This window comes from Amblyraja radiata, chromosome 1, assembly GCF_010909765.2.
Source record: "Amblyraja radiata isolate CabotCenter1 chromosome 1, sAmbRad1.1.pri, whole genome shotgun sequence".
In the NCBI taxonomy this organism is placed as follows: domain Eukaryota; kingdom Metazoa; phylum Chordata; class Chondrichthyes; order Rajiformes; family Rajidae; genus Amblyraja; species Amblyraja radiata.
This window is the reverse complement of record NC_045956.1, coordinates 28,110,444-28,121,948: the sequence shown is the minus strand read 5'-3', so window position 1 is coordinate 28,121,948 and position 11,505 is coordinate 28,110,444. Positions and strand designations below refer to the sequence as shown.

At 45.5% G+C, this 11,505-nt stretch overlaps 1 protein-coding gene across 1 annotated transcript in view; it reads left to right on the top strand.

The window, feature by feature from the left end:
* The first annotated feature begins 499 nt into the window (after positions 1-499).
* klhl2 (kelch like family member 2) overlaps positions 500-11,505 on the top strand; it is a 134,649-nt gene continuing 123,643 nt past the window's right edge. Inside the window, exon 1 of the mRNA XM_033019091.1 lies at positions 500-853. Coding sequence (XP_032874982.1) covers positions 786-853 — 68 coding nt within the window. The 5' untranslated portion in view covers positions 500-785. The remainder of the gene's footprint in view (positions 854-11,505) is intronic.

Below are 11,505 nucleotides of genomic sequence, written 5' to 3'. Positions count from 1 at the left end.
ACAGGGACAGACAAATCCTCACAGAGCGACAAACTGTGTGATTTCACTCTCTCACTGCGGTCCATGTATTTCAGGGGGGAGCGGTTTGGATTTTTTCTTGTAAGGTACACAGATTCAAATATTAGGTGCAGCTCGCCACTCAGTGCCAAAAATGCCCGAGAGCCAGAGATTTACTTTTACAGATCACGATTGCTTTTCTTTCCTCAGCCGCCAACGCAGAAGGTGTTTATTCAATATTATCTCATTATGTGTGTGTGTGTGTGTGTGTGTGTGTGTGTGTGTGTGTGTGTGTGTGTGTGTGTGTGTGTGTGTGTGTGTGTGTGTGTAAATCACTTTCTATTTCAGGAGCAGATACATGGGAAATAAAAGTTGTGACCTGGGAACTGTCTGGGCGGCGGGTGGAGGAGGAGGAGGAGGATTGTGGGCTGTTTGCAAAAGGAGGAGGTTGCTCGCAGGATGCGCCGCCCCTCTTTGCCTTCTCCACATTGGAGCTGCCTTGCTGGGAGGGTCGCGGTGAGAGTGGTGGCAGGCAGTGGCGGCGGGCGGGCAGCACAGAGCCAGGCGCTCCCTCGGCGACACCGTGTAAGTGTGTGTGTGGACAACGGGACGGCGCTGACAATGGACAACAACCACCGATAGACAGCTCGTCCCCTCCCCCCGAGCGGAACGGACAACAGTCGAGCACAATGGACGAACAATCGAGGTCGTCCCCGAGCAGAAGGGAGAACAAACGCGCTCGTTCCTGAGCTGAACGGGCAGCAACGGCGTTCGCTCCACACACTGGAATGGTGCAGGGAGCCGTGTTCGCTTTGCGCACTCGGCAACAGGCGGAGACAATGGAGATACAGCAGATGTGAGTCTGTCTGTCTGTCTGTCTGTGTCTGTCGCTCCGCTCCGCCGCTGCAGCTGGGATAGGAGGATCTCGCCTTGCAACAGGTGGCTTCTCCAGCCTGGGGAGGGGAGGGGGGTAACCCCGGTCACGACGGAGAGGAGAGGAGAGGTTGGCGTGTGGACACTGGCTGCGAAGAAAGAAGCCCCTTTAAATGCGAAGACCCGGGGAGGGGAGGGGAGATTGGGGAAGTGCAGGCTGGTTGAGCATCACACAAAGGGATCGTCAAAGCCAGGATTTAGAAAATGCTGTGTTAAATGCATGAAAGAAAGTAAAACGAGGTGAACGAAGGGCTTGTAAATTCCACTGGAAATGAGTGATTTGTGCATTAGCTCGGGTTGGGGACAGCTCCATTGATGTATAGCCGCTGTTGCTATGGTGAGCAATTCTGTTGCACATGCACAGCTCTGTTCCTTTCATACAATATTTGCGGATTAAGAATTGAAATCTTGGTAAAGTGTGGGAGATATTTGTTTTGAAATAAAACATATAACACGGTTCACAAGAGAAAGACATTGACGTTTGTAAAATGGCACACACTTTCTTGGCAGTCAAACAATGCGTTTTACAATTGTGTTTCAACCAACACTTGATAATGTTTAAAAATCTGCACCTTCGCCCAAAATGTCAGTATGATTTGATGATACCGTCTTTTTGAGCCACGAGCGAAAGAAACACGTGTATAACATGAACTTCGAGGAATTGATGGAAGCAAGCAGTTTGATTAATTGTGATACGCCTGGCAGACTATTGACATAATTATCTCAATTGGATGAATTGTGTTTCCCTGTACCATGTTGAACACTTCATATGACAGCAAATTGCTTTACCATCTGAATATCTGGCTGTCTTGTGGGGAAAAAACGTAGGATTGTGGTTAAAATATTGCATGCATTCAGACACAGTTGGACGATGACCTGGCTTTGATCACTGAATTGAGCCACCTGATGCTGCCCACCATTGTTGAAGGGAGTGGGGAGATGTGGAAGGGAATGTGGATGATTTATTTTTGTGCGATCTTCACTTAAGGAAAAATCTATAGAGTTTCTATTGCGAACAATGGCCCTATTAACCTTGGATGGAAGTACATGTGTGAATATTTATTGATAGCATGCTGTCTTGCATTCCTTGTCAGCATCTGCATCCTCCACCTCCTCCTGAGGTCCAGTGATCTGCCAACACTCATCCGTCAGGCTCCATTTTATCCCCCCCCCCCCAAATGATTATGTCATACCTTGATTAAATTGGAGGAAAGCAATAAATAGAATTCTGAATATATAATTGTTTTAATTCTTCCGCATTTTAGAGATATCAACGCTTCAAAATAGTTCTCCAATTCTTACTTGGATGTCAGTTCAGATTTTAAGGGGATGAATTTTGGTTTAGCATCTTCAGTTTTATTGGCTGCAATTTGTGCATACCAAAATCAGTCACATTTTGTGTTTCCCAATCCTTCTCTCCAGAGATGCTGCCTGTCCCACTGAGTTACTCCAGCATTTTGTGTCTATCTTCGGTTTAAACCAGCATCTGCAGTTCCTTCCTACACATTTTGAGTTCATATTGTATAAACAGCTGACGGTGAAACTATTTCACCTCCCATAAGGGGATTTAGGATGTGGATCTGTGTGTCTGCATGGGTCTCCCTGTGCTTGACAATAATGTTGGCTTTATTGCGGGAAGAATTTAAACACTGAATATCTGACTGTTTTCATTCTTCCCTCACACCCTGGTTGCTAGTTAGTGCCTTAGCACCACACTATTTTCCGTGCCATCTCTTTAAGATCAAATAATTGAAAAGTACAGGTTGCGTATCAAACATGTAATCATTCTGAAGACTGGCCTCGACCTTAAACGTCACCCATGCCTTATCTCCACAGATGCTGCCTGTCCCGCTGAGTTGCTCCAGCATTTTGTGTCTACCTTCGGTGTAAATCAGCATCTGCAGTTCCTTCCCACACATGTCATCATTCTTTCTGCTTGGCCAGGAACTATTCCATTCCACATCATTGGGAATGGTTTTTACGTTATAGGTTTGATTGCTGAAGGGTATTTAAGATGCTATTTATTTACTATTAATTGATTTTGGATACAGATTGATATCAAAGTATTTTCGTTTTGAAACTGGATCCCAACGTGACTTGCAATAACCTATGGCAAGGATATTTTAAGTGCATCCCTGTTACATTGACCTGAACCACTATGGCTATGTATTGGATGCAATTGAGTAGTTGTGCTGTATTGTAATTCATAAAACCATTGGGCTTATTGTATACTAATTTAATTCTTTCTGCAGTTATCCCACTTGCTATTTCAAACTGTTAAGTGCGTAGCATAGAACTGGAGTAAATACAATGCCTCGGAGTTGCAAGGCCCAGGTGGCAAGAAAACTTTGGTAACTTGGCTGGGCATAGATTTTGAGGCTAGTCAAGCATTGATTCATTTTTAGTGAGGAATGCTCATTGGAATCATTTGTATGCAGAGGAACAATCCCTCTGCCACTCTCCTCCGCCTAGCAGAGCTGGTCCATACTCTTAACAACTTCTCCCTTGACTCCTCCCACTTCTTCCAAATCCAAGGCAGTTGTATGGGCCTCAGCTATGCCGGCGTCTTTGAAGGGTACATCGAACAATCACTGTTCCAGGCATACACTGACCTTATCACCAAACTCTGCCTCCGCTACATTGACGACTGCATCGGTGCTACCTCCTGCACCCATGCAGAATTACAGACTTCATTAACTTCACGACTAATTTCCATCCAGCACTCAAATTCACTTGGACCATCTCCGACATCTCCCTACCTTTTCTTGATCTCACCGTCTCCATCACAGGAGATAGACTATCACCTGACATCTATTATAAACATACTGACTCCCACAGCTAGCTGGACTACACTTCTTCCCACCCTGCTTCCTGTAAAGACTCTATCCTCTACTCCCAATTCCTCCGTCTACGCAGCATCTGCGCCCAGAATGAGGTGTTCCATACCAGGGCATCGGAGATGTCCTCATTCTTTAGGAAATGGGGGTTCCCCTCTCCCATCATAGATGAGGCACTCACTAGGGTCTCCTTGATATCCCGCAGTTCCACTCTTGCTCCCCCTCCCCACAGTCGCAACAGGGACAGATTCCCCCTTGTCCTCACCTTCCACCCCATCAGCCGTCGCACACAGCATATAATCCTCCGACATTTTCGCCACCTCCAATGGGATCCCACCAATAGTCACATCTTCCCATCTCCACCCCTTTCCGCAGAGACCGTTCCCTCCGCAACTCCCTGGTTAACTCATCCCGTCTGACCCAAACCAGCCTCTCCCCAGGTACTTTTCCCTGCAACCTCAGGAGATGCAACACCTGTCCCTTTACCTCCTCCCTCGATTCCGTCCAAGGACCCTGACAGTCTTTTCAGATGAGGCAGAGGTTCATTTGCACCTCCTCCAACCTCATCTACTGTACACCTGGTTCCAGGTGTGGATTCCTATTTATCGATGAGACCAAGCACAGGCTCGGCCATCGTTTCGCTGAACACCTCCGCTCAGTCCGCATAAATGTACCTGATCTCCCGGTTACTAAACACTTTAATTCCCCCTCCGATTCCCACACTGACCTTTTTGTCCTCAGCCCAGAGCAAATTGAAGGAACATCACCTCATATTTAGCTTGGGCAGCTTACACCCTAGCGGCTATGAATATTGAACTTCAGGTAACCCTTGCTTTCCCTCTCTCTCAGTCCCTCCCCCTTCTTAGATCTCCGACCAGCCCAAATATTCCCCTGGTTAAATGTTATCTCTATGCTTCGCTGTCACCTTCTCCCAGCTGACAATGATTACATTTTCCTTGGGTTTCGTCCCTTTCGATGTCTCGTTTTCACACCTTACACTTCCTTATCTCTGTTTCTCCCTCTTCCCTGAGCCTCTGTCTGAAGAATGGCCATGACCCGAAATGTCATCCATTCCTTCTCTCCAGAAATGCTGCCTGTCCTGCTGTGTTACTCCAGCATTGTATGTCACTCCCATAGATGAACTGCATCTTCAGATAAATATATATAAGACTTAATAAGTAAGGACAGAAGGAGGGAGCATTAGATTTTGTTTCCTAAAAGAGAGTTTGAAATCTTAAATACAATCCAATTGTCAAATTTGAACATTTTCCTATATTAATGTAATTCTGAGAAAATATTAAAACAAATCATTGGGTGTATTATTAGTTTGCCAGTGACTCAATTAGTAGAGCTGTGGCCTCAGCATTATAAACGACTCGGTTCAATCCTGAGTAGAAACAAGGAACTGCACAAGCTGGTTTATATAAAGTACTGGAGTAACCCAGCGGGTCATGGGCTCAATCCTGACTACGGGTGCCATCTGTACAGAGTTTGGACGTTCTCCCTCTGACCGAGATCTTCGGTTTCCTCCCACATCCCAAAGACATACAGTTATGTTGGTTAATTGGCTTGGTGCATGGGTAAATTGTCCCTAGTGTGTGTAGGATAGTGGTGATGTGTGGGGATCGCTGGTTGGCACGGACTAGGTGGGCCGAAGGGCCTGTTTCTGTGCTGTATCTACAAAGTATAAAGTCAGGCAGCCTCGTTGGAGAACATGGATAGGTGATGTCTTGGGTCAGGACTCTTCTTCAGACTGATTGTAAGGGGGGGGGGGGGGAGTGGGGGGGGAAGATAGCAGGAATAAAGCTGGGGCAGGACAAAGCTTGGCAGGTAATAGGTTGATACAGGTGAGGTGGTTGGGAGGGAGGGGAGGGGGGTGGGGGTGGGTTGATAGGCAGATGGTGGATGAAGGCCAGAGCTAAAAAGACGGGTAAGACAACAAACATTGAAGAGTAGCTAGAGGAAGGATTGGAAGGGGACGAGAGGACATGGGTGCGATCCAATATGGGAAGGGGAGGGGAGGGGATTCCTATATTGGTGTGGATTCCTATATATCGATGAGACCAAGCGCAGGCTCGGCCATTGATTCGCTGAACATATGAAGGTGCTGTATTATGATTAGATTTCACCTTGATATCATCTTCGTGTATTCATCCCACTGGGTATGTCTTCTGCGCTCTTCCCAAGACAGCACTGAACACAGCAGTACATTCTGTTTCTTGCCAACCTCCTGGTAGAGGTTCCATAGTTGGCTCGTATTAGATTTCACCTTGATCACGTTCTGTTCTGATTCCATTAGTGTTTTTCTGTATCAATTAATCTGGTCACCTGCAACCATAATTCATTTCTCTCTTTCTCGGTTTCCCTCAAACAGGCAGCATGTGAAATATCTGTTTCTTCAAGTTCTGGGTCTTCTGACTTCCATGCCGAATGTAGTGAGATACAAATGGGATTAATGTAAAAATGGCTAGTTGATAATAAGTGCATGGAACTCTGTGGGCTCAATGGGCCTGCTGTTGTGCTATATTTCTTCATGATTCTGGAGTTTGCTCCTCCACTCCTCCCCCATACCCCTCCCCCATACCCCCAGTGTACACGCAATCAATTGGCGAGTGATGATATTTGCATCGTGATTCAATGTTTTGCTTTAAATATTCTTTCTCATTTTGGCGGCTTTGGGATTTATCATGTAGCTTCCCACATTTATACTTGACCTGATGTATTTGCATTCAGATATGAGCAATTTTTTTACAGATCTCGCATGTGTTTCAGAACGTTGTATGCTCCAACCCACTCCATGACTTGGGTTTTCAATGTAATGTGAGCTCTTCACTGGCTGCCAACCTTTTTTGGTTTGGGATGTTAAACCGAGGCTTGGTTTAAATCAATGTTTATGTAGAAATAATTTAACTGTGTAGGAAGGAACTGCAGATGCTGGTTGAAACCGAAGATAGACACAAAATGCTGGAGTAACTCAGCGGGACAGGCAGCATCTCTGGCGAGAAGGAATGGGTGACGTTTCGGCTCGAGACCGTTCTTCAGACTGATGTCAGGGGAGATGGAGATACTTGGATAAGGAAGTGTAAGATGTTAAAATAGGACAAAGGTAATGGAGATCAAGGAACATTTAGAATAGATCATTGTTAGCTAGGAGAAGGTAACTACAGCAATTCAAACAGATAAAATTGTTGGAGACAGTTAGACTGGTTGGAGAACTGGGAAAGGGGTGGGAGGGAGAGAGAGGGAAAGCAAGGGTTACTTGAAGTTAGAGAAGTCAATGTTCATACCACTGGGGTGTAAGCTACCCAAGTGAAATATGAGGTGCTGTTCCATAAATTTGCGTTGGGCCTAACTCTGACAATGGAGGAGACCCAGGACAGAAAGGTCAGTGTGGGAATGGGAGGGGGAGTTAAAGTGCTGAGCAACCGGGAGATCAGGTAGGTTTAGGCGGACTGAGCGGAGGTGTTCAGCGAAACGATCGCCGAGCCTGCGCTTGGTCTCGCCAATGTACAGGAGTTCACACCTGGAACAGTGGATGCAGTAGATGAGGTTGGAGGAGGTGCAAGTGAACCTCTGCCTCACCTGGACGGAGTCAAGGGGCGAGGCCAAGGACCAGGTGTTGTATCTCCTGCGGTTGCAGGGGAAAGTACCTGGTGAGCGGGTGGTTTGGGTGGGAAGGGACGAGTTGACCAGGGAGTTGTAGAGGAAACGGTCTCTGCGGAAAGCAGAAAGTGGTGGAGATGGGAACATAATTTAATATTTGGGATGGAATTAATTAGGACCAAGTAAAACTTGCCTTCTCCCCCACCCCTCCACACGCACACATATACAACCCTCCACATACCTTGAAAACAGAATTGGCATCAAAATGATGCAAGAATGAATTGTTTGTCACTGTTAATCTTGACAGAAATAGTTGAGGCTGGTGCAAGAGTTCAAGTTCAAGAGTTCAAGAGATTTTATTGTCATGTGTCCCTGATAGGACAATGAAATTTTTGCTTTAGCACACCAGAACATAGTAGGCACGGATACAGAACAGATCAGTGTGTCCATATACCATTGTATAAATATATACACACATGAATAAATAAACTGATAAAGTGCAAATAAACAGATAAAGGGCTATCAATGGTCATAGTTTTGTCCGAGCCGAGTTCAATAGCCTGATGGCCTGAACCTGGTCGTTGCAGTCTTCAGGCTCCTGTACCTTCTACCTGAAGGTAGCGGAGAGATGAGTGTGTGGCCAGGATGGTGTGCGTCCTTGATGATGCTGCCAGCCTTTTTGAGGCAGCGACTGTGATAGATCCCCTCGATGGAAGGGAGGTCAGAGCCGATGATATATTCAGGTAAAGGTGAAACGTAAATGCTAATTAAAAACTGACCTGTCACTTTACAGCATCTTTAAATTGTCTGTCCGTTTGAAATGTAAAAATATGTTCTGTATCTTTTTCATTCCTTTTTCAACTAAATCATTTTCATATGAGATTTAAATTGACTTCCTTTAACTCGGATGCTGCAGATTCCCTGAAAGGGGGATGAATACGTATCACGTACCTCATGAATGCATGACATGCAAGTCAGTTCTTGGAAAATAAACGATTGTGGGAGCTATTTCTTCACCAATGCTTCCCGATTGTTTCCAGCATTCGCCACTTTTCATTTCGATTTGCAGCTTCTAAAGTTTTGTTTTTCCCTTTTTCATTGGTCAAATTCCACATCGTTACATAAGGATGGTGTAATCTATCTGAGAGATGTCATTCAATGCCTGCAGCCTATGTCTTAGTTTTCCTTCACTGATATTTCCTTTGATAAAATAAAGTGCATTCTGCAAAATATGTGGGAGGAGATATGTCTGACTTGATGTTCATTAGAACTCTGACTAGTTCTTATTTTCACTAACTGGTTTACTGTATTTTTTATTATGGCAAGTACAAACGGTTTGGCATTGGCAATCATTTCTTGCTCATCTGTAATTCTGGATGTTCTACTCGATATACCCCAGTGTGGGCAGTTTGGACAGTGTGGGATGCTTGTAAAGTGACAAATGTGAGAGTACATCCATTTGCAAGCTGAATATTTGAATTGGCCACTGCATTTGCATGTTACAAGAGAGTTTAAAGTTTTCACATTGTTGCCTCACTTCTCACATAGATAAATGACTATGTGGAAGTGAGCCAAATCATTAAAGACCTATTAAAGTTCCACAAAAACACTGAAAGTATTTCAGTTCAGTTTATTGTCACGCGCACCGAGGTTCAGTGAAAAGCCGAAGATAGGCACAAAATGCTGGAGTAACTCAACGGGACTGGCAGCCTCTCTGGAGAGAAGGAAAGGGTGACGTTTCGGGTCGAGGCCATTCTTCAGACTGATCAGTATCTGCATCTGCAGTTCCTTCCAGTGAAAAGCTTTTGTTGCGTGCTAACCAGTCAGCAGAAAGACAATACATGATTCCAATCGATCCATTTACAGTGTATAGATACATGATAAGGACTTTATCTGGACTTTACCTGTCTACACATCTGGACACCCGCAGAGGCGGCTGCGCAGGGTTGAGGTCCCGACCACGGGGGGAAATGGAGGAGGACTGGCCAAATTTAGTGCCTTCCACCACAGTGATGAATGCTGTGGTGGATGTTTGTGTTCAATTTTTATTGTGGTTTTGTGTGTTCTTTTTTCATTGTACCGCTGTTGGCAAATTCATTTCACATGCACTTTATGTGCAAATGACAAATAAAACTGATTGAATTGATTGATTGAATAAGGGAATAACGTTTAGTGCAAGGTAAAGCCAGCAAAGTCCGATCAAGGATAGTCCGAGGGTCACCAAAGAGATAGGTAGTAGTTCAGCACTGCTCTCTGGTTGTGGTAGGATGATGATTCGGTTGCCTGATTTAGTTTCAGGACAATTTGCAGAGCAAATAGCAATTATTTATAAAGTAAGTGTGAATATGCTACAAAATATTCTTCATTTTCTAAAACTAAAGCCAAGTACATCAATTGTAATATTTTGATCTTAAAAACTTGGATATACTTGGCAGGTCAAGTGGTATCTGTAGAGATTGAGTTGTTACAACTGAGTGCCATTTCAAGCTGAAGAGGAAACAAGTTTGTGGTTGTAGCCAAAGATACTAGAGCGGGGCAAGATAGACCACTCCTGCAAAATCCAATGGACTGACGTGTTGTACACAATGGAGTGTAACTTCCGCCATATCAGTAAACCCGACCCTAATCTTTGACCCGACCCGACTTCAGTTATGCGTTCAGTTAAAATCTCACATACCTTGTACAGGGAGGAACTGCAGGTGCTAGTTTAAACCGAAGACAGGCACAAAAGGGTGGAGTAAATCAATGGATCAGGCAGCATCTCTGGAGAAAAGGAATAGGTGATATTTCCGGTCGACTTTTTCGATAGCTTCCATGAGCCGTTTGATGTCATCCTTTGCCCTGCTCCTGGTGTCGGCCTGCACCGATCTGCGTGCGCGTGTGCGTGTGTGTGTGTCCCTCTGTCCCTCTGTCCCTCTGTCCCTCTGTCCCTCTGTCCCTCTGTCCCTCTGTCCCTCTGTCCCTCTGTCCCTCTGTCCCTCTGTCCCTCTGTCCCTCTGTCCCTCTGTCCCTCTGTCCCTCTGTCTCTCTGTCTCTCTGTCTCTCTCTGTCTCTCTCTGTCTCTCTCTCCCCTCGCCGGCACCAAGAGCAAGCAAACGTGCGGACAGACGGACAAAAACAACGTTCATAGAGCGGAACAGGTGACATTTTGGGTCGAAACCCTTCTTCAGACTGACAGTTAAGGGAAAGGGAAACGGGAGATATAGGCATATCTTCCATTCATTTGTCCTTAGTACCGTCTATATCTCTTTCCCCTGACTCAGTCTGAAGAAGGGTCTCGACCCGAAATGTCACCTATTCCCTCTATGATCGTTGCTTTCGTCCGTCTGTCCGCACGTTCGCTCGCTCTTGGTGCCGGCGATTCTCCCCTCAGACTCCGCCCCACACACACAGCATGTCTGGCAGATCGGTGCGGGTCGAGACCAGGAGCAGGGCGAAGGATGACATCAAACGGGTCATGGCAGCTATCGAAAAAGTACGGAAATGGTAAGGAGGAAATTTTTTTTAAAAAAAACACCCGAAGGAAATAGATGTTTAACAAAAAAAAGGGGGGGCTGGCGATCGCTCCGTGTCCATGTCGGAGGGAAGCAGGGTCGGGGGGGGGGGGGGGGCGTGAGTGGGATTTTCTGGAGCTCCTTCCTAATGACAATATTTTGTATGTTCAAAGTTAAGAAGGAAGACTAGGCAGGAATATCAAAATGATCACCTGCAGCTGAGGAAAAAAAAAGATAATTTGTGTGGTATTTGGTAAAATAATAGCAATATGAAGACGCCATGACCAAAGCAAAGATACTAGAGCGGAGACGGAAGCCGGTTGCGGAAATGGCGCTAAAGATTACCCATGACCTACTGCGGCTTTTTTGTCGAATGGACTATCTTGCTCCACTCTAGTATTTTTGGTTGTAATAGTTTCAGCAGTACAGACAATAGTGATGAGAAGTATGGAAGGCAAGACTGGAAGAAACACAGCCTGTCAAGCAGAATCTGTGGAAAGAGAAGCCCATCAAAGCTTTGGATCAATGACCTTCCTTGCAACTGGGGCAAGAATGGCAGGTTCACAAGGTTCAAAATGGAGTTGGGGGAGAGGAGGGAGTTGTAGGGCAAAAAGTCTACATGTTGGTTGGTTAGCACTGAT